At 42.3% G+C, this 24203-nt stretch overlaps 1 protein-coding gene across 1 annotated transcript in view; it reads right to left on the reverse strand.

Moving 5' to 3' along the window:
* Window positions 1–2564: 2564 nt before the first annotated feature.
* Window positions 2565–24203, reverse strand: part of LOC144693969 (transmembrane protein 145-like) — a 56346-nt gene continuing 34707 nt past the window's right edge. Inside the window, exons 11-16 of the mRNA XM_078564249.1 lie at window positions 21026–21119; window positions 14965–15137; window positions 13590–13710; window positions 7393–7602; window positions 4296–4376; window positions 2565–2901 (exon numbers count right to left, since the gene is read on the reverse strand). Of these exons, the coding sequence (XP_078420375.1) occupies window positions 2884–2901; window positions 4296–4376; window positions 7393–7602; window positions 13590–13710; window positions 14965–15137; window positions 21026–21119 (697 nt within the window). The 3' untranslated portion in view covers window positions 2565–2883. The remainder of the gene's footprint in view (window positions 2902–4295; window positions 4377–7392; window positions 7603–13589; window positions 13711–14964; window positions 15138–21025; window positions 21120–24203) is intronic.

The raw sequence follows: 24203 nt of genomic DNA on the forward strand, positions 1-24203 counted from the left end.
GCGGCTGCATCAAGCGGTGCGTAGACCCTCAGTACGCAAACACCAAGTGTCACTACGTGCTGAGGTTCTACCTGTCCCCGGTGTTGCGAAGGATGGGTCTGGCCACGCTGCCGCGGAACGCTCCAAGTAGTTGGACCGTGCCGTACCACCTGTCCCTGGTGGAAAAATTTATGCAGAAAAACACCTTTGACCACAAGTCCATCAGGCAGTGGTCAGCACGTAACGTCCTAGAGGCCCTGAGGGAAAAGGAGAGGGTGGACCCTGTGGGATGGTTCCCCGAGCAGACTGTCAAAGACACTCTTCCCAGACCGCTTCACCGCGATGCTGACTGCAGGACACTCTTCCCAGACCGCTTCACCGCGATGCTGACTGCAGGACACTCTTCCCAGACCACTTCACTGCAATGCTGACTGCAGGACACTCTTCCCAGACCGGTTCACCGTGATGCTGACTGCAGGACACTCTTCCCAGACCGCTTCACCACGATGCTGATTGCAGGACACTCTTCCCAGACTGTTTCACCGCGATGCTGACTGCAGGACACTCTTCCCAGACTGTTTCATCGCGATGCTGACTGCAGGACACTCTTCCCAATTGAAGCCTGTTAATGTGTTTGAGATTGCCACAAACTCTAGGATGAGTAAACAGGGGCTTAAATTTAGAAAAGGGAATTCATACAGAGATTTTAGATTCAATTACCTTATGCTGAGAATAGTGAAAGTCTGAAATGGAAATAATTTGGAAATGTTTAGAGAATTAGATGGATATTTGAAGCCATGCACAATTTAGAGTTATTAGTTATTTGTTACAGCCAGATGGGCTATAGTCTTTTCTGGACCAGTGCTTACTTATGTGCATATTATTTAAAATCACTATTCACCAAACCTTCTATGTGAATGTTGCATCTGATGTCTCTCTTGCCTCCCCTTTCTCTTTACATTTGCTTTTCCATATGCCTTTGTCTTCAGTTCTGATAATTGATACACATCTAAAATGTCACAACATTTTCTCTTTACAGGGACTGATTGACCTGTTACACATTCCCGACATTTTCTGCTTTCATTTCAATTTCTAACATTTGCAGTTTTCCTTTTAAACTTCTCAGTTTTGTCCAAAAAATGGTATAGAACAGAAGGGGGAACCAGAAGAGCACTAAGTCACACCACAAAAGAACATGTCCCATCTAGAAGACAGTAAGGAAACTATATATATATCATCAACCTGGCTAATTTATAAGAATGTTTTTTTTTAAATGGAAAAAGAGTTTATCCTGTCATGCATAACTAGCCATGGCTCATACCAGAGATCTATGGACACACACGCCAAGGTCCCTTTGTTCCTCAGAACTTCCTAGTATCATGCTGCTCATTGAATACCTCCTTGTCAAATTACTCCTCCCAAAGTGCATCACCTCACACTTTTTTTAATGCCCCTGTGGCTGCAGAAAATCAAATCCCAAAGAAATGCACTAACACTCTTTATTTTTCAAAGGCAGAGCTGTGGGCAACAAAGATGGTATGTCTGCAAGAACTCCTCTATTAAGCCTCTCAAGAATCCAGACCTGGAAAAATACATCCTTTGTCCAAAACCCAGGAGAAGAAGTGGAACCTTTGTCACATGGCCTTCTTCAAGCTGCTAGTACCTGCATTGCCATGTAGAACTGAACCCACACAGTCTACCATTTTACCACCTAACAGGTAGCAGCAGAAAGAGCTCTGTCCAGGTAAATTGCCAGGCCCTCATCTACACAGTGTACTACTGGAACATTGGAACTCCTGTATCTGAGCCTGTAAGACTCATTAGTCTTTACGTGCCTTCTTCCATTGGGGAAGTCATCGCTTCTGGGAAGACGGATCACCCTGCAACAGTTTCAGCCTGCTAACCTCTGAAGGACTTTTGATTCTGGACTCTGGACTCGCGTGAAACCATAACCCTTATTTTTATTGTGGTCTTGACCTGTACTCCTTTCTTTCTCTTATCTTTCTTTTATTGTATCAGTGCAAAAAAGGGGCGGACATTGCAAAACCCCCTCCTGCATTTTGTTTGTGTGCAAAATAAACAAACCCTCTTATTCATTGAATGGAGGAGCAGGCTTGAACGACCAAATGACCTACTCCTGCTCCTAGTTCGTACATTCGTATGTATGTATTTTACCCTATTTTGAGTTTGAGTGAAGTTATTAAAAGAGGACTAGATCACTCAAAACTGAAGGGTTGGGGAGACTATGCCACCACTTATAAAGGGGGAAATCAAAAATACCTTTCTGTTTACAGATGGGTAGTGAGAGGAGAAATCAGGGCTGCTTAAATTAAACCCCCTCCTGTCCATAACACACAGCTTTGCAGTGTAGACGAAATAGCAATCTTCTTGCCTTTCCTTAATTTTCTATTCATACTTGATCTAGGGTAATTCACCTTCTTAAAGGCACTTAAGAAGGGACAATAAATGCTGGACTTGCCAAGGACACTATATCACATTAATGAATAACATCTACTAACTTGTATATAAAAAGAAAACCTCTTCAAGAATTTAGATGTTTCTTCGTGTCAAATATTGTCCAGATCCTGAAAGATCTGCTTTTGTATTTATTTTATAATCAGGTTTTTCAGTTACCGACACAAAAAGATACATTTCACTGAGATAACTGCAATATTTATTTCTTGTAACTAAACATGTTTTGAATATGAGACTTAAAGTGGATAACCTAGCATACATAATAAGTGTTCTAAATACAGCTGCATTAATTACGCCCGCAGAGTTAGAATTAGAATGCCAACAGTAATACTGTCATACTGGACTTTACATGTTCACTTTTAGCATCAATCAGAGTTGGATCCATTTAAAACTGGCTTTCTTGCAGATGACAAACTTGGGAGTTCCTCATTAAATCCATAGGTTTGTCTTGACAAAAATGAAAATAAAACTGAATCAATTTAAAACATACAGTATGTATTCATGTTTTCTACAGTGAGCTTCCAACCCTTTTAGTCTCTAATTGAAGTAATCGTTTTAACTCAATTGGCTGGAATTTGCCAGCCGCTCACACTGCGGGATCTACCAGTCCTGCTGATGTGAACGGAGATTTCAATGGCATACCTGCCTCACCACAGCGGAACCTGGCAGGGGGGGGTGGGGGGGGGGGGGGGGGGGGGCGGGTGCTGGAGAATTCCAGCCAATTGTTACTAACTTTCATGTCTGTGAAAAAGTTTGCTCCCATTTTCTCTATCAAAACTCTTTATAATTCTGAACACTTCTATTAAATCTCCCTTACGAGTCTCTCAATACCTGCTTCTCTAAACTCGCCTCACATATAAATTATACCATGCACAAAACACAAGGAAGCAGTAAGCCATGTGTAGGGGTAATTTTATACATTTCTCACCAGCAGTGGGTTTTTAAAATTGACCTCTCAAAGGCACAAAAATTATGCACCATGTTGCTGCTGCACACGCCTATTTTTTTTTTAAACTTCCATTATCTACAGCTTGTCCTGAGCTAAAATACCGTTTTATTCCCCATGATGGGAGTATAGATTATCTATCTTATCATGTGCACAGACAGGAGCTGACATAGGTACCAGGGGTCACGGTGCCACACGTGACCAAATTGGTGGCTTTTCTCCAGACTATATTATGCCCAAGCATTCTCTTCTGAATCAAAAGGTTATTTTCATATGAAATTAAAAATATTTTTCATGAATTAAAGCAAGGGCCGGAAACATAATGGCCAGGATTTTACGGCCCCTCCCGCCTGGTGGGATATTACGGTGCCACCGAGCTGAATGGAGATTTAAATGACTCACCGGGGTAGACACGCCGCGGCAGAGGCTGTAAAACCCTGGCCAATGAATTTGTATGTTTATAGGAATCAGTTAGCATAATCCACAATATCATTCTACAGTAGTTGAAAGGAAACACAAGTGAAAAAACATAATTCCAGGTCAAGTCTTACAAGTCTTCAAAGTGCCAAAAGCATATAATAAGAAAGCCAATTGTTTCCTGCTGGTTTTTCTGACTTTGATAATTTGATCTCCAACTAAGGACAAAAACAAAGGATACACAAGCAGCTGCCAATCTACAAAGGCTTTCCTCAATAGTTATCCCCCAGGTCAGATAAACACACCGCTCCATTTTAGGAGCTAAACATCACAATCACCAAGCTCCAGATCCCAAACTGAGCAATGGTAAGGGAGATCAGGTGATAGTTTGAAGAGCTTTTTGGGTAGAAATATTTCTAAAGCATAATCATTTTATTTTTAACTTAACGTTTTAGATGTAGAACTTATTGTATTATACCTCTTGCTTCTTAATGAACCCAAATCTGGAATCAATTGGGCTTTGGGTTCTTTCCAAGAGACCTCTAGTCAAATCTGTATCCTATCAAGTAAAACAAATAAGGTCAATCACTTGTTACAATCCAGTTAGGGGCCGTTAACATTTAAGAGAAATCTGAAAATTTTGTTTTAACCAATAGAACTACACCAGAAGATTTCACTTTTTTTTTTAAACAAAACAAAACTTTATTGTATATACAAGAATTAAACAAAACAAGTACTATTAACAATATGGTTTATAACTCAGGTTTGCTTCTTACTCCCCCAAAGAATTCTCTTGTAAGACACATCAATCTTAAAGTTATTTACATCTGTACGGACCACCCATAAGAATATCACAGTCCTCTGGAGCTCCAGCTATTCTCAGAGGTAAACTTACCATCTTGGCTGCGGGTGCCTCAGTCTGGTTACTTTTCAATGCTTCCAAGTTAAGCTGCTGGTTGCTTTCTTTGGCACATGATTCTGAGGAGAACCAATGTAGATTCTTCCAGTAGTTTCAAACTAGGCAATCTTCCAGCTTCTGTTCCCTTACATAATTCAAACTGGGATTAAGCCTCCCCTGCATTCCATGTGGTCAGTAATGAAGTTAGTTTCTTTACTCTGCTTTCAATGCAGGGATATCTAACTACCATTTACTTTGGCAACTTCTCTCGTGAGCTGCAAACCACATGAAGTCCAAACTGCAACTAACTAACTCAGCAAACACCCAGATAAATTGAAACCAGAGGATCTCCAATAACAACCTAGCCTGCTCTGGGACATCCTCAAACTGATCTATTGATTAATTGTTTCTCATTTACAATTTCTTCTTTAGTCTGATTAAGTAAGTGGATTTTAAACCTTTCAGGGTTTACTGAACGCATTTGAACTAATTTAGCTCTTAACTCCCAAAACAAAAACAATCACTCTGCACTACCCTTCTTTGCAAGCATTGCAGACATCACGGCTTGAATTTTCCAGCCCTGCCCGCCAGTGGGGTCCTCCAGCCCCGCTGAAGTCAATGGCGTCAATATCTGCCGCGGTGGGGCCAGAAAATTCCAGCTCACATCTCCAGCTCTTCAGCTAAGTAAGCCTACCTGCTGTTTAATATCACTATCTTTCTAGCTGTTAACCTCATAAGTTGACGTGGCCCCAATATTTTAAGTGTAATAGACTCCAAGCTTGCTTTAATTGCATTTCTCCCATTTTCTACAGTTAAGACTCAAATTCATAAAATTAAAAATTATATATTAAACCACATGAATCATGAACTAGATATTCACAACACACCCTACAACTGCATGTCAGACACCATATTGACGTAACTAACTGCTGTACTGAAAGCTCTGGCAAAAAACAAAAAGCAACAAGTGTTGTCTTCATGAAAAAAATGCATCTCCATTTTATAGGAATATGCCAGATAAAGATTACAATGGCCTTCTCCTCGTCTTTGTCAATGCAACAATATAATTACTACTCCTCTGAGCTCTTACTGTCTTGTTCCAACTTTCCTCCTTTACCATCAATCAAGACTTGCTATGTCATTTACAACGCAAACTCATGCTTTCCCAGAATATAAAAACTGGGAAGTGCCTTACAACCTTCAGTCTTTCCTTAGTTCTACAATCTGCAAATGTTTTATTTCCAAGCTTGGAAGCCCTAATTACTACTTTCTAATTGATTCCATCATCTCTATTACACTTAGTGGTTGTCCAAGGCTTTGGATCTTGACCCTTCATTTGGTTACTCAATAAAATAAAACTTTGCCTATTGCATCCCTGTACATGTACTTTACTCTTTTTCCTGTTTCCTTTTATCTTTAAGATCAGGTCCAAAAAAAATCTGCAAGTGTTAACACCAACATCTGGAACTTCCTTCAGCAATAGAAAGTTTAAAGATATTAGCTGCTACCTGGCTGGGCCACAGATCAACTATGCTATTGAAAGGAAAACATGTTTCAGAATCCTAATGTTCAGTTGACTCAATGGTGCTTAGAGGTGTGTCTGTAGATGCTACACAGGTAGACAGAAGTATTGACAGAACTCTTAGAAATAGGCAAAGCATGAAATATTTGCCTCTTTTGACGTGCATTACAAGTCTAGACTTTGTGTCAGCATCAAGAACAAGCTAACTGCAGAGCAATGTGCTCTTCCACGGTGCCCAACGAGATACCTTTGTAATAGATAGGAAGGCATGTTTCAAAATTAATGAAGATCTAAATTAGACAAACCTACCAACTAAGTTCCCACAAAATAATTATGAAACTGAAAGAAAACTTTTGCAGCTAACATTAGAGGCTCAGATGAAAGCAAAATACTGTAGATGCTGGAGATCTGAAATAAAAACAGAAAATGCTGGAAAAACTCAGCAGGTCTGGCAGCATTTGTGGAGAGAGAAACAGAGTTAAATGTTCTGAGTCCATATGACTCTTCTTTGGAGCTAAGAATCGATTTAGAACCACTATATATCATACTTAAAGATTTCCTGCTCCTTCCTTCCAGTTATCATTTTACTGAAGAGTAGCATGGAAAGGCTGCTCTAATATAGTTCAGTTGACAACTTTCACAACAGGCCTTAGGTATAATTATTGGTATAGTGGCACTGAATCCTGAAAAGATGTCCCCACTCTTTCTGCCTCAGATGCTGACTTGATTGAACCCATCATCTCTTTAGTTTTACAACTGTTAATGTGTGATGAGAGCACTTAAGACTTTGGAGCCAAGACATAATCTAAAGCCAGGAGCTAATGTTTGGTTACCTAGTTCAGTTACATGTAACAACTAAGATGACTGCCAGGTATTTAAGATGTATTGTGTGTAAAATAGAAGCAGCCCACTTTCTTCATCAACCTTCCTTGTACAATTGTTACATGAGGTTAGGAATTTATTGTAAATTTGTGGTAAATTATAGCCAATTGTATATTTTGGAGAATTGGCTCTACAACCTTACTACTTTCCATCCATGAGTTGCAGCCCAAAAAAAGCATCTGTTCTCCCAGTCAAAGCTGGATTCTATCAAAGATACTAACACTAAATTCCACACAAGCTATTTTAAAACTGCATGGGCAGTTCTTATCTTACCTCTTGCAGTCCCATTCTGTTGGATCCATTACCATTGAGAGCTGGGGAATTGTCATTAATGAAATTTGTGACACTGATGTTTCTGTATATATGGTGTCCTAATCTCTCAAAGTTTTCCTGTGATTCTGATGCGTATCTCATAAGTGCAATCCGTGAGGTGTCAATGTGATAGGGAAATCTTATGTTTGTTTGGAATGGCCTGGTTAAAAACTAAAAAACAAGAGTATATGTTAAACTTATGATCAAACAATTTTTTTATTCATGCATTGAATGTGAGCTTCTCTGGCTAGACCAGCATTTAATGCCCATCCCTAGTTGCCCTAGAGAAGGTGGTGCCTTCTTGAACCACTGCAGTCAATGTGGCGTAGGTACATCCTCAGTGCTGTTGGAAAGGGAGTTCCAGGATTTTGGCCCAGCGACAGTGAAGGAACGGCGATATATTTCCAAGTCAGGATGATAAGTGATTTGGAGGGGAACTTCCAGGTGGTGGTGTTCCCATCCATTTGCTGCTCATGTCCTTCTAGATAATAGTGGTTGTGGGTTTGGAAGGTGCTGTCGAAGGAGCCTTGGTGAATTCCTGAAATGCATCTTATAGATGGTACACACTGCTGCCACTGTGCATCAGTGGTGGAGGGAGTGAATGTTTGTGGATGTGGTGCCAATCAAGTGGGCTGCTTTGTCCTGGATGGTGTCAAGCTTCTTGAGTGTTGTGGGAGCTGCACTCATCCAGACAAGTGGGGAGTATTCCATCACACTTCTGACTTGTGCCTTGTAGATGGTGGACAGGCTTTGGGGAGTCAGGAGGTGGGTTACTCGTCGCACGATTCCTAGCCTCTGACCTGCTCTTCTAGCCACAGTATTTATATGGCTAGTCCAGTTCAATTTCTGGTCAATGGTAACCTCCAGGAAGTTGATAGTCAGGGATTCAGTGATGCTAATGCCATTGAACATCAAGGGGCGATGATTGGATTCTCTCTTGTTTGAGATAGTCATTGCCTGACATTTGTGTGGTGTGAATGTTACTTAACACTTGTCAGCCCAAACCTTGATATTGTCCAGGTCTTGCTGCATTTGGACTTGCAAATGGCTTCAGTATCTGAGGAATCATAAATGGTGCTGCAATCATCAGCGAACATCCCCACTTCATATCTTATAATAGAAGGAAGGTCATTGATGAAGCAGCTGAAGATGGTTGGGCCGAGGACTCTACCCTGGGGAACTCCTGCGGTGATGTCCTGGAGCTGAGATGATTGACCACCAACAACCACAACCATCTTCCTTTGTGCTAGGTATGACTCCAACCAGCGGAGAGTTTTCCCCCTGATTTCCATTGACTCCAGTTTTGCTAGGGCTCCTTGATGCCACACTCTGTCAAATGCTACCTTGATGTCAAGGGCAGTCACTCTCATCTCACTTTTGGTGTTCAGCTCTATTGTCCATGTTTGAACCAGGGCTGTAATGAGGTGAGGAGCTGAGTGGCCCTGGCGGAACTGGACGTCAGTGAACAAGTTATTGCTAAACAAGTGCCGCTTGATAGCACTATTGTTGACTTCTTCCATTACTTTACTGATGATGGAGAGTAGACTGATGGGGCGGTAATTGGCCAGGTTGGATTTGTCCTGCTTTCTTTGTGCAGGACATACCTGGGCAATTTTCCACATAGCTGGGTAGATGCCAGTGTTATAGCTGTACTGGAACAACTTGGCTAGCGGCATGGCAAATTTAGGAGCACAAGTCTTCAGTACTGTTGCCAGAATATTGTCAGGCCCCATAGCCTTCGCAGTATCCAGTGCCTTCAGCCGTTTCTTGATACCACATGGAGTGAATCGAATTGGTTGAAGACTGGCATCTGTGATACTGGGGATCTCCAAAGGAGACCGAGATGTATCATCAACTCGGCACTTCTGGCTGAAGACTGTAGCAAATGCTTAAGCATTATCATTTGCACTGGTGTGCTGGTGTCCTCCATCATTGAGGATGGGGATTATTTGTGGAGCTTCCTCCTCCAATGAGTTGTTTAATTGTCCACCACCATTCATGGCTGGATGTGGCAGGACTGCAGAGCTTAGACCTGATCTGTTGGTTGTGGGATCACTTAGCTCTGTCTATCACTTGCTGCTTGTGCTGTTTGGCATGCAAGTAGTCCTGCGTTATAGCTTCACCAGGTTGACACCTCATTTTTAGGAATAGCTGGTGCTGCTCTCCTGCACTCTTCATTGATCCAGGGTTCATCCCCTGACTTGATGGTAATGGTAGAGTGGGGGATATGCCGGGTCATGAGGTTACAGATTGCGGTTGAATACAATTCTGCTGCTGCTGATGGCTCACAGCACCTCATGGATGCCCAGTCTTGAGTTGCTAGATCTGTTAGAAATCTATCCCATTTAGCACGGTGGTAGTGCCACACAACACGATAGAGGGTATCCTCAAAGTGAAGGCGGGACTTCGTCTCCACAATGACTGTGCGGTGGTCACTCCTACCAATGCTGTCATGGACAGATGCATCTGCAGCAGGCAGGTTGGTGAGGATGAGGTCAAATATGTTTTTCCCTCTTGTTGGTTCCCTCACCACCTGCCACATCCCAGTCTAGCAGCTATGTAATTTAGGACTTGGCCAGCTCGGTCAGTAGTGGTGCTACCGAGCCACCCTTGGTGATGGACATTGAAGACCCCCACCCAGAGTACATTCTGCGCCCTTACCACCCTCAGTGCTTCCTCCAAGTGGGGTTCAACATGGAGGAGCACTGATTCATCAGCTGAGAGAGGATGGTATGTGGTGGTTTCCTTGCCCATGTTTGACCTGATGCCAAGAGACTTCATGGGGTCCAGAGTTGATGTTGAGAACTCCCAGGGCAACTCCCTCCCGACTGTGTACCACAGTGCTGCCACCTCTGCTGGGCCTGTCCTGCCGGTGGGATAGGACATACCCAGGGATGGTGGTGGTGATATCTGGGACATGACTAAGGATGACTATGTCATGCTGTTGCTTGACTAGTCTGTGAGACAGCTCTCCCAATTTTGGCACTAGCACCCAGATGTTAGTAAGGAGGACTTTGCAGGGTCGATAGGGCTGAGATTGCCGTTGTCATTTCCAGTGCCTAGATTGATGCCGGGTGGTCCCCGTCCGGTTTCATTCCTTTTTTGTGACTTTGTAGCAGTTTGATACAACTGAGTGGCTTGCTAGGCATCTCAGAGGGCATTTTAAGAGTCAACCACATTGCTGTGGATCTGCAGTCATATGTAGACATGTAGGCCAGACCAGGTAAGGGTGACAGATTTCCTTCCCTAAAGGACATGAGTGAACCAGATGGGTTTTTACAACAATCACCAATGGTCATCATCATTAGACTTTTAATTCCAGATTTTTATTGAATTCAAATTCCACCATCTGCTGTGGCGGGATTCGAACCGGGGTCCCCAAAGCATTACTGGGGGCCTCTGGCTCACTAGTCCAGCAACAATACCATTATGCCATCCTCTCCCCAGAATATTATTCAAATATTAATTAATCCCACTTTTTTATTCTTTTATGGGATGTGGGGTTGGTGGCAAGGCCAACATTTGTTACCAATCCCTAATTGCCCTTGAGAAGGTGGTGTTGAGCCTCTTCTTGAACTACTGCAGTCTATTTGGTGCAAGTACACCCACAGGGCTGTTAGGAAGGGTTCCAGGATTTCGATCCAGCAACAAGTCAGGATGGTGTGTGGCTTGAAAGGGAATTTGCAAGCAGGGCCTGGGACAGCAGAGTGCACAAGGTGCAAAACACTGTGGTCTGTGCTCTGTGGGGGCCCACGCTCAAGCAAATATTTCCCATCAATCTGCTTGCTACATGACTAAACGTATTTTCCTGAATACCTGGGCAGTGTGGGGAGGTTGGAAGCAAGGTATCTGTCAATCAAATGGATTTTTGGGGGGTTTTGATCCAATCGGATAAAGACCGGGCAGTATTGTCTACAATTCCCAGGGCCTCCGCTCTGATGATTGGACCATCCCCAACCATATTAGCCTATGAGATGCAGAGGTGCGGCCAGGACTTCCAGTTAGTGAAGCTCCTACCATTAGTGCAATTTCTCACTCAGTCTGAGCATCCTAATCTGTAGGGTAAGGTTTATAAATATGTCCAAACAGAAAATACTTCAAATGAAGGGATAGCAAAATAAACACATTTGGCTTCTTTTTGATAAACATCATAATGAGGTGCAAGACCTCAGTATAACTATTAACTGTCTGATCTGTCGAATAATTAAATTAAAAATTTTACATTAACAGCCTTGTCTTTAATATTCCATCAGCCAGCTCATACCAAGAGATAACAGTGAAGGATTTAAATATGGATGTTGGGATTATTGTAATCCTGACACACTGATTTGTGGGAAGATTTCATGAGTATTTTCACACGCACACAACAATGTTAAATGCAGACATGATAAACGATGAAAAAACATTTTAAATATGCACTTGATGATGGATTTAATGATGAGGTCCATTGCATTTTGGTAAGAAAAATATAAACACACCATATTCATGATATTTTAACTAAAACAATGAGTTTAATCTAAAATAAAAGCAAAATACTGCAGGTGCTGGAAATCTGAAATAAAAACTGAAAGTGCTGGAAAAACACAGCAGGTCTACAGCATCTGTGGAGAGAGAAACAGAGTTAACATTTCGAGTCCCATATGACTCTTCGTTGGAACCGAAGAGAACATGTTTAATTTATTGTATCCCAATTAACGTAAACCATAAGGACAGACTATGCAAGTCTCAAATTTAACCCAGAGCACTGCAAACTAAATTAAATGGTTGTAAATTAATTGACATCTCTGTATTACAGTCTTTTGGAAATAAAGATTTCAATAGAGTTCAAATAGCAGGTAAAGAGCACAGTTAAGAATCTGCAAGATAACTTTATATATTGGAATTCGTCAGTGTACCCTGCAAACTAATAAATGCGGGAGGAAGGTGTCAAGGAGGTGCCAATATATCACACCTCAGAACAAAAAAATCTGTAAGGAAACATGGACAATGTGTGCTACATCCAAATGCTACAAATGACATGCAGAACTGGTGGTAGTTAAAAAATGCACATCCCTGAGCTTGTCAACTTTGGCTTAACATGAAAAGCAATTACCTTTTGGATTTATTAGCCTGAGGCTATGATATCAAATATTAATTGAAACCAATTCAAAAAAATAACATGCATGATTGAGGGGGAAGGTTAAGTAGGGGGAGGGGGGATGGGGCCTGGAAGCAGCAGAAGCACCAGGGCCTGTAATTTCTCTCCTGGGCCCTGCTTGCAGGTAGTGGTGTTCCCATGCATCCGCTGCTCTTGTCCTTCTAGGTGGTAGAGGTTGCAGGTTTGGAAAGTGCTGTCAAAAGACGCTTGGCGAGTTGCTGCAGTGCATCTTGCACATGGTACACCCTGCTGTCACTGTACACCATGGAGCACATGGAGTATTCAAGGTGGTAGATCGGATGCCGATCAAGGGGGCTGCTTTGTCCTGGATGGTGTTGAGCCCCTTGAACGTTGTTGGAGCTGCACTCATCCAGACAACTGGAGAGTATTTCATCACACTCCAGACAACTGGAGAGTATTCAATCACACTCCAGACCTGTGCCTTGTAGATGGACAGACTTTGGGGAGACAGGAGGTGAGTTGGCAACTGCATGAATAATTTGATTTTTATGGATATAGTATATAAAATGCCTCTTCCTTTTGATCATTTATTTAGTAAATAAATAATATGTTTCATATTATATTCCAACAGTGGTGCTCCTAATACAGTCTCACAGCCACTTGTGTGAACCTTTCCCTTCATCAATAGACCTTAATTCTCCTGGGCCTCTGTGTACCTCCGTTCTCTGTTTATGGCCTGCTCAGCTGTGGATATTGCTATATATTGGAGTTCAGCATTGTTCTTTCCTCTTGCTGTCTCATTGAGAGAAAGTAATGGGATGGAATCCATAGCACAAGTAGATTAAGAGTGCATATATTTTTTAAGAAAACTTTTACTGGCAGGTGTTCTAACAAGGGTTTTTTTGGCTGTTCTCAGTGCACCAGTTTTTTAAAAAAAGATGCAATCTTAACAGATGGGACTTTCTATTGAAGTACCCAATTGGTAGTGGAAGAAAATGCATATTTATACATCAATTTATTTCCACTTAGCATCACAAATACCTAAAACTCTTTCACCTACCAGCATAACAGCATAGACATAGAACTTCAAAAATAACACAATCGTGTTCATGATACGTTCACGTTTCCAGCTTACGATAATAAATTGTCCAAAAAGGCTGCTGGTAGGCACTGCAAAAAACCTGTGGATGCAAACAAAAAGAAAATCAGATGATATATTCATGGAGGGCTAATCAATTATCATAATTCAAAATGGTTTTATAAATAGAGGCATTAAGTATAAAAGCAAGGAAGCTTATGACGAATGTTTATGATACACAGATTCAGCCTCAACTGGAGTCGTGTGCTCAATTCTCAGCACCACACTTTAGTTAGGATGTGAAGCATTGGAGAGGGTGCAGAAAAGATTGACGGGAATGGTTCCAGGGGTGAGAGACTTCATTTAGATGAGAAAGAGGGGTCTTGGATGGATCCTTGGAGGAATTCCAGATGAGTGGAAATAGGAAAGAGAAGGCACTATTAGAGATATTCTAGCTACAATTGGATACATAAGGGTGGAACCATGTAAGAAGAGTGCCACTAGGCTGAACAATGGAGACGTGTTGGAGGAGCATGGAGTGATCAGCCAAGCACATAGTTATAAAAGTTGTCACTTGTGGACTAATTTGGTGCTATGGTAGCGGAGGAAGCCTGATAGAAGAATTCAAATGGAATTGTAAGAGAGATGGGCACAGATCTGGGAGGCAACACATTCAAAGATTTTGGAAAGGAAAGGGAGGTGGGAGATGACCAGAGGTTTGCAAGGAAAGGGGTCAAGGTTAGATTTTTTTTTGAGTGGGTTATTGCGATTTGAAAGGGAGAGGAAAAGGAAAAGAACAACGTAAGCTTCTGTTAATAGGTTGCCTTCCCTGATCACAGGAGATCCCAAAGTACCACTGAAATACTATGGGCAGAATATTGCGCTAGTCATTAGTGAACCAGATGGGTTTTTACAACAATCAACAATGGTTTCGTGGTCATCGTTAAACTTTTAATTCCAGATTTTCATTCAATTCAAATTCCACCATCTGCCGTGTGGGATTCAAACCCAGGTCCCAGGAGCATTACCCTGGGTTTTTGGATTATTAATCCAGCAACAATACTGCTATCGCCATGTATTTAGTCATAAATGCCATCACACAAACCGCACAATTACATATAGAAAGCTAGGAAAACCACTTCTCTCCCTAACATTGTAGGGAAATGGTTGACTCCATTTATTAAGCACGTGACGCAATATAACTTGTGTCAGGAATATATAACGTAGTTTACCATTGGGACATACTGGAACACAATGATGCTGGGCTCCTCCAGGCTGTCTCTCTCAAAAAAAAAACAGCAGCCTATCCTCCTTTAATTGTTTGCAAAGAAACCAACTAACTACTGAGCAGACTCACCATAAGGTGAACGCAGGAAAGAAGAGAAGGTAAAATGGCCGTTTCTCAGGGTGGTGTTGCATGATGTTATATGTTGACTGTGAAAACCAAAATGCCGTCAGAAACTGCAAGGCAGTGACAGCATAGCCAATAGAGGATTCCAACACGGTCTGTACCTTTCCCGGGTCTATAAGCTGCAATCAAAAATGTTCAAACAGAAACTTGTGTTTGTTATTAATTTTTTATTGCTGAGATTTTACTTTTTTTTTCATTTTGCTCTTAAACTGCAATAAGTCAAAAACCTAGGGCTGGATTTATCCAGCCTCGCGGAGGCAGCTTTGTAGAAAGGGAGAAATGGAAGTTTTGAAATCATGAGACAGCCCCGCAACTTGTTCCCACCTCCGTGTGCTTTTCTCAAGGTGGGCACCCACTGGTAGGAACCACTCACTCAGTTGGCAGAAGCAGGAAGCCACTCAATAGGACAATCAGTCCCTATTCTGGCAAAGGACTGAAGTTTTCCAGACTGCACATGGGCCCCTTGCTGTGTCAAGAACCCAGTAATGCAATAGAAGCAGCTTCACAGCAGGAGGGCCGAGGTGCGATATATTTGAGGCCTATTAATTAATTTGCCAGCAGTAAATTGCAATTCTCAAGTCTCCCCAAGCATAAGGTATGCTATTGCAGCCAGTTCATGGAGACTAATGTCTCCATTACGAACATTACGAGGAGCAGTGGCCCATCGAGCCTGCGCCGCCACTTAATAAGGTCATGGCTGATCTGATAGTAACCTGAAATCTGCATCCTGCCTACCCCCGATAACCCATCACCCCCTTGTTTACCAAGAATCTATCCATCTCTGTCTTAAAAATATCCAAAGACTTTGCTTCCATTACCTTTTCAGGAAGAGGGTTCCAAAGACTCATGACACTCCGAGAGAAAAAATTTCACCTCATCTCTATTTTAAATGGGTGACCCCTTATTTTTAAACAGGGACCCCTAGTTCTAGATTCTCCCACAAGAGGAACCATCCTCTCCACATCCACCCTGTCAAGGTCCCTCAGGATCTTATATGTTTCAATCAAATTGCCTCTTACTCTTCTAAACTCCAGCAGATACAAGCCTAGCCTGTCCAACCATTCCATTCCTGGTATTAGTCTGGTTAATCTTCTCTAAACTGCTTCCAATGCATTTACATCCTTTCTCAAATAAGGTGACTAATACGGTACACAGTACTCCAGATGTGGTCTCACTAGTGCTGTACATAACTGATGGACAACCTCCTTACTTTTGTATTCAATTCCCATCGCAATAAATAATAACATTCCATTAGCTTTCCTAATGACTTGCTGCACCTACATACTAGTCTTTTGCAAATCATGCACTAAGACACCCAGATCTCTCCGCATTTCAGAGCTCTGCAATCTCTCACCATTTAGATAATATGTTTCTCTTTCATTCTTCCTCCCAAAATGGACAATATCACATTTTCCCACATAATACTCCATCTGCTAGATCTTTGCCCGCTCTCTTAACCTATCTTTTTGTAGCTCTTGCTGCAATACGGTATTCGACTGATAGCACCTCTTCACTCCTACTGGCCTACATGGCAAAGGAGGCCAGCAACCCTATCCAGAAGCCACACTGAATGGACCTGCCGGCACTTGATGCCAGCTGCCATCCTTAATTGGATGGGGCGCCTGGAGGCAGTTTCCTAATTGGCTGCCTCTGAGTAGATCGCGACTGACATCTCTGCACAGGCCCAACCATCTTCAGCTGCTTCATCAATGACCTTCCTTCCATCATAAGGTCAGAAGCGGGGATGTTCGCTGATGGTTGCACAAAGCTCAGCACCATTCGCTACTCCTCAGATACTGAAGCAGTCCATGTCCAAATGCAACAAGACCTGGACAATATCTAGGTTTGGGCCGAATAGTGGCAAATAACATTCTCGCCACACAAGTGCCAGGCAATGACCATCTCCAACAAGAGAGAACCTAACCATCGCCCTTGACATTCAATGACATTACCATCACTGAATCCCCCACTATCAACATTCTGGGGTTACCATTGACCAGAAACAGAACTGGATCTGCCATATAAATACTGTGGCTACAAGAGCAGGTCAGAGGCTAGGAATCCTGTGGCAGGCAACTCACCTCCTGACTCCCCAAAGCCTGTTAAACATCTACAAGGCACAAGTCAGGAGTGTGATGGAATGCTCTCCACTTGCCCAGATGAGTGCAGCTCCAACAACATTCAAGAAGCTTGACACCATCCAATACAAAGCAGCCCGCTTGATTGGCACCCCATCCACAAACATTCACTCCCTCCACCACCAAAACACAGTGGCAGGAGTGTGTACCATCTACTAGATGCACTGTAGCAATTCACCAAGGCTCCTTAGGGAGCACCTTCCAGACCCACAACCGGTACCATATAGGGGCAGCAGACAAATGGGAATACCGCCACCTGGAAGATCCCCTCCAAGCCACACACCATCCTGACTTGGAAATATATCTCCGTTCCTTCACTGTCGCTGGGTCAAAATCCTGGAACTCCCTTCTTGACACCACTGTGGGTGTACCTACGCCACATGGACTGTAACGGTTCAAGAATACAGCTCACCACTACCTTCTCAAGGGCAATTAGGGATGGGCAATAAATGCTGGTCTAGCCAACGACGTCCACATCACATGAACGAATAAAAAGAACAGCCTCTCCCAGGTACCCAACACAGAATTGAGGCGGACATTGAGATTGTGCCACATCCAACAAAATTCAGTGCCTATTCTCAAATTATGCTCAATTCATCTGCACATATGATTAAATGAGGTGGTCCTTGCTTGTCTTTTTGCACCCCCCAACACTTTTACAAACTTCTTTTACTCCAGGCAAGCTTGTTTTTGAAAACGTTCTATAGTTCCTTAAAACCAGCAGCATGCAGTGGTTATTGGGTAAATGCACTGTGTATTTTGATGCTAAAGTGTGTGGGTCAAAAGAATTGAGATTTCATTCTTCATCTGCTCTCTCAATAGTTTTGTTGCTGGAGCTAGCATCAGTGCCACTGGGAGGTGAAAATTAAGCAAAGATGCTGTTCCCGTGGCCCTTGGTGGAAAATGTGTGTCTGAGTAACAGACAAGCTCAGGTTGGAACATGGCCGTGATGATTTTCATGGTGAAGCAGCCTGCCAACATACATTAATCTCCTTTTTATTATATTCGTTCATGGGATCTGGGTGTCACTGGCTAGGCCAGTGTTTATTGCTCATCCCCAATTGCTATCAAGAAAATGGTGGTAAGCCAACGTCTTGGACCACTGCAGACTGCATGGTTTAGGTGCATCAACAGCGCTGTTAAGGAGGGAGTTCAAGGATTTTGACCCAGCAACAGTGAAAGAATGTCAATTTAGTTCCAATTTGGGATGGTGTGTGACTTGGAGGGGAACTTGCTGGTGGTGTGTTCCCATGTATCTGCTTGTTCTTCCAGGTGGTAGAAGTGGGAAGTTTGGGAGGTGCTGTCAACGGAGCCTTGGTGTGTTGCTGCAGTGCATCTTGTAGATAGTACACATGGCAACCACGATGCAACTGTTGTGAAGGAAATTAATATTTAAGGTGGTGGATAGGGTGCCAATCAAGCAGGCTGCTTTGTCCTGGATGGTGTCAAGCTTCTCAAGTATCGTTGGAGCTGTACTCATCCAGGCAAATGGACAGTATTTCATCACACTTCTGACCTGGTGGACAGACTTTGGGGAGTCAGGAAGTGAGTTACTTGCCACAGAATTCCAAGCCTCTGACCTGCTCTTGTATTTATAAGACTGGTCCAATTAAGTTTCTGGTCAATAATAACTCCAAGACTTTGATGGTAGGGGATTCAGTGATGGTATTACCATTGAATATTAAGGGGAGATGATTAGATTCTGTCTTGTTGGAGATGATCATTGCCTGCCACTTGTGTGATGCTAATGTTACTTGCCATTTATCATCCCAAGCCAGAATGCTGTTCACATCTTACTGTAAATGGGCATGGACTGCTTCAGCATCAGAGGAGTCATGAATGGTACTGACACTGTACAATCATAAGTGAACATCCCCACTCCAGACCTTATGATGGAGGGAAGGTCTTTGATGAAGCAGCTGAAGACGGTTGGACCAAGGTCACTACCCTAAGGAAATGCCCTGGGGCTGAGCTAATTGACCTCCAAAAACCACAACCATCTTCCTTTGTGCTAGATATGACTCCAACCTGTGGAGAGTTTTCCCCCGATTCCAGTTTAGCCAGGGCTCCTTGATGCCACAGTCGGTCAAATGCTGTCTTGATGTCAAGGGAAGTCACTCTCGCCCCATCTCTGGAATTCAGCTCTTTTGTCCATGTTTGAATCAAGGCTGCAAGGAGGTCTGGAGCTGAGTGACGCTGGCAGAACCCAAACTGAGTAATAGTAAGCAGGTTATTGCTGTGCGAGCGCTGCTTGATAGCACTATTGCCGACACCTTCAATCACTTTGCTAATGATCTAGGGTAGACTGCTAGGGCAATAATTGGTCAGATTGGATTTATCCTGCTTTTTTCTGCAAGGCATACCTGGGCAATTTTCCACATTATCAGATAGATGCCAGTGTTGTAGCTGTATTGGAACAGCTTGGCTAGAGGCGTGGGTAGTTCTGGAACACGTCTTCAGTAGTACAGCAGGATGTTGTCAGAGCCCACAGCCTTTACTGAATGCAATGTGTTGAGCCATTTCTTAATAACACATGGACTGCATCAAATTGGCTGAAGACTGGCATCTGTAATGTGATTGTCACGGACAGATGCATCCACGACAGGTAAACTGCCGAGGATGAGAACAAGTAGAATTTTCTCTCATGCTGGTTCCCTCACAAACTGCCTTAGGCCCAGTATTGCAGATACTTCAGGACTCAGCCAGCTTGGTACTACTGATCTATTCTCGATGGTGGGCAGCTGAAGGATGTAGGTGGTTGATCAGCAGGAGGTTTCCTTGCCCATGTTTGGCCTGATGCCATGAGACTTCATTAGGTCCAGGGTCAATGTTGAGGACTCCCAGGGCAACTCCCTCCAGATGTGTTGCCGACTCTGGTGGGTCTGATCTGCTGGAGGGACAAGATATACCAATGGATAGCGATGGAGGAATAGGGGACATTGGCTGTAAGGTTTAATTTGTTTAGTATGACCAAGTCAGCATGTTGTTTGACTAGTCTGTGGGACAGCTCTCCAAACTTTGGCATAAGACCCAAGATGTTAGTGAAGAAGAGTTTGCAGGGTCAACTGAGCCAGGTATGCAGCACTGTTTCCTGTGCCTAGATTGATATTGGGTAATCTATCCAGTTTTATTCTCATTTAACTGTTCTGTATCGGCTTGATAGGCAATTTTAAACATCGGTTAAGAGTCAACCACGTTACTATGGGTCTGGATTCACCTCTAGGCCAGAATGAGTAAGGACGGGAGACTTCCTTTCCTGAAGATTATCGGTGAAGCAGATGGGTTTTTACGACAGTCCAGCAATTTCATGATCATCATTACTGATACTAGCTTTTTGTACAGATTTATTAATTAATTGAATTTAGATTCCCCCAGCTGCCATCATTGAATTCAAAATCATATCTCTGGCTTTCTCATTCAGTATCGTTATCACTATGCTATCCTGCAAGAATGTCCACTTCCGTGGGGCACTGAAGATGGCTGATGTCCGTGGAATCATAACACAAGGTAAAATCAATGCCTTGGAGAAGGGGAGCAAAAATATTCCACTACTGTTTGCATATAGTCTAAATTATGGAGCAAATAAAATAATTTTTATTTTGACAACTTATAACAGAAATATGGATTTAAAATGAATTGGGTACTATATTTTTGAACTAATTCCAAAACAAGGTTGAAGTTGCGTGTAAATATTCAAATGTAATATGCTGTGCAATATTGGCATTTGAATACTTAAAGCATATTTTAACAGAATTGGATTAACAATTCACCAGAAGTGTGGACAAAGGAAATTGAACATAAAGATGCTTAATGCATTCAGATAAGTTTGTGGAGAATAATTTCAAAATTCACAATCGTTAACAACTTACATGTTTCTCATTAATGAAGAACCAGGAGTACATAAGTGCAAAGGTGACCACCAACAGACAGACAGTGACAGCGCTAGAATGATGAATTTTTGTCCTAGTCTCAGAAAAAAACAGTTGGCTTTGAGCAAAGTCTACAGTATTTGTTTCAATGCAGTTCTTAGTACTGTAGTAAATTTTAATTGCTTTTGTTGACATATATCTGCAGTGTCTACTCCCAATACGAGCTTTCTAACAGACTGTGTGGCACAATGAATTATAACACTGGGACCTTAGTTCAAACTTAACCTGGACAGGTGGGGTTAAAGTCTACAGAAGGGATAAGGGTTCTAAGCAAATTAATTTTGATCATTAATCCATTATATAGGATGAATAAATCCACAGCAAAAATTGCTTATAGTGTTGACTAACTGATCATTCCAAATTAGAGTAATGGGTAATGGAGATGTAATAAAGGGTCAATGTATAATATTTTTGTGAGCTTAGAGTTAAGGAATGTGGTTGAGCCAATGTACCAAGATCATCCTGCATTTAACAGGTGCTACCAATGATCCTTTAAAGCGTTTAATACAGATGATGGAATCAGAACATAGGACAGAATCTTTGGCTCGGTGAGTGGGAGCGGGGCCCGCTCGCTGAGGTGTAAAATGACGTTGGGTGACACCAGGCGTGCGTCCCGACTTCACCGTGCGCCATTTAGAGTTTCAGTTTCAGCCAACTTGGCTATGTGCCCACCGAACTGTCAAAGGCCAATTAAGGCCATTTAAAAAGCCACTTAAGCAATTACCTGAGCTGCCCGGCCAACCTTAAGGTTGATGGGCAGGCGAAGAGCCCAGGCGGCCTTCACATTTTTCATGGAATCTCATCCACGGGCAGGATGAAGTTTCATGAATGATCTAAAATTTTCACAAAAATTTTTATTAAAATGAATGCACATGTCTCAGCTCATGTGACAGTTTCACATGAGGGGACATGTCACAAAAATTTTTCCACCACTTTATTCAACTGTTTAACCTTAAAATTGATCTCCCTGAGGCACCTTAATTGGTAAAATGGCAGCGCGGACCCAATCGGGGGTGCTGATTGGGTCCGCGCCCGTTTCCGCACTGCCCGCCCGACAGGCAGAAAATTCTGTGCATGTAGAATTACCCCAGTATGGTTAAATTTGCTTATAAAGATGAGAGGGCATTTTACACTACTTCACTTCAGTGGGTGGTCTTACACAGCATGTATAATACACAAACATGGCATTCGCCATAACCAGTCCATGCCAACATTTATGCTTCGCTTGAGCTTCCTTCCATTCTTTCTCATCTAACACCATAGGCATAAACCTCTTCCCTTCTTCCTTATATACTTATTTAGTTTGCCCTTCAGTGCATCTATACTATTCATTTTAACTACTCCCTCCACATTCTTACCATTCTCTAAGTGAAGAAGTTTCTTATAAATTCCTTATTTGATTTCTTGGTGACACCTTATATTGATGGCCCCTCTAGTTTTGCTTTTGTCCACAAGTGGAAACACTATGTCTACTCTACATTATAATTATGAGGTTCATAAGGTTATTTTGTTTTGGGACTGTGTATTTAGATTAGGACAAAAATGAAGGGGTCATGTGACCTGTTCTGAAGTCTGACTGACAGCAAGCCTGGGAGGTTTGATTGTTAGAGACTAAAGGAGGGTTTTACTGAGAAGAAGGTGCATGTAGAGACAATGGCAACAGTCTATGTGCTAACAGTGGATAGACTGCAAGTCCTAGAAAAGTGCCGAAAATATTAGGTTGTAAACTTCTGTGTTTTAAACTGTCCATTTAATTCCAAGATAAAAGAGAATTGGACTTTCAAGGGTAGCTAATCAGCATCTCTACCTTGCCATGGTGATGGGCTTTGAGATGGGAAGGTTACAGAGGAAGCGATTGTGATATTGTGTTACAGGCATTCCTAAAATATAACCAAATATCACAGCAAGGTTAGCCTGCCAGGGTCTGAGAGAGAAAGAGCAGCTACAGGCCAAAGATCTCTGCAATTCACTGAGTCAGAATGTGGATGGAAGCTCATGCTTGGATTGAAAAGACCAAATTCGTGAGGAGTTAAAATAAGGCTGGAAGATTCATCTAGCTTGCGCTAAAGAGAGGATCTTCAGTAATATCCTCACCGTGAAGGGCAGTTCCGGGATTAGATGTTACCAGGCTGAGAAAGGAAAAGAAGAGAAGTAAACCCTCAGGGGACTAAGAATCACTTTGCACTATTTCGAGAGAATTGAATGTTGACTTAAAGGACAGTGTAGTGTATACCCTTGAAGTGTGTTTTTTCAGTTGTGCTAAAAATAGAAGGGGAATATTCTGTTCTGTGGTTTAAAGTATAAGTTGCCCACAAATATAATGTTTAGTCAATAGAACTTTTGATCTTTTGTTACAGTAAAGGTCTTAAAACGCGAAATCTTGTTGCATCATTCTTTCAGCTATTAACTGGAAATTCGATTTTTTTTTTGAAGTTATCAGTCCCTATGGGAATCATAGCATTTATCAAAACTTATCATAATTTTAAAGACCTCTGTTAGGTCAGCCCTCAGCCTTTTCTTTCTGTTGAAAAAGAGAACCAGCCTGTTCATCCTTTCCTGATAGGTATAATATGCAGTTCTGGTATCTTCATCATAAATCACTTTGTAACCTCTCCAGTTCCTCTATATCCTTTTCACAACATGGCAAACAGAACTGCACATAGTACTCCAAGTGTGGTCTCATCATGGTTCAATATAATCTTAGCACAACTTCACTACTTTTCAATTCTATTCCTCTGGAAATAAACACTATTGCTTAACTTAAGCAAAATAATTCATTTGCAGCTTGCCCTAAGACCAGTGGAGAAGCATCTGCCCCTGCCATGCCTCTTGCAGCAATTTGCTTATGTGATTACCACCTGTTTTAGCAGTTCTCTCCAATTCCTTAAGAGTCTGAATCAAGCATTAGTGTTCAACGAAATCTGACTGCTTCTATCCCCTTCTCCCAGACTAAAATCATCCAGTCTAACTTGGCAATGAGCTCTGCTCAGCCCGAGTCAAAAGAGTATTGGTAGGAGCAATGCTTGCAAATGATCACCAGCCCATTTTCCCCCCACCAAGATCTTGAGGACACTGATCCAGACAGCTGGTCTAAAATCTAATCTACACCTGCCTGTCT

This window comes from Cetorhinus maximus, chromosome 19 (assembly GCF_964194155.1).
Source record: "Cetorhinus maximus chromosome 19, sCetMax3.hap1.1, whole genome shotgun sequence".
Taxonomy (NCBI): domain Eukaryota; kingdom Metazoa; phylum Chordata; class Chondrichthyes; order Lamniformes; family Cetorhinidae; genus Cetorhinus; species Cetorhinus maximus.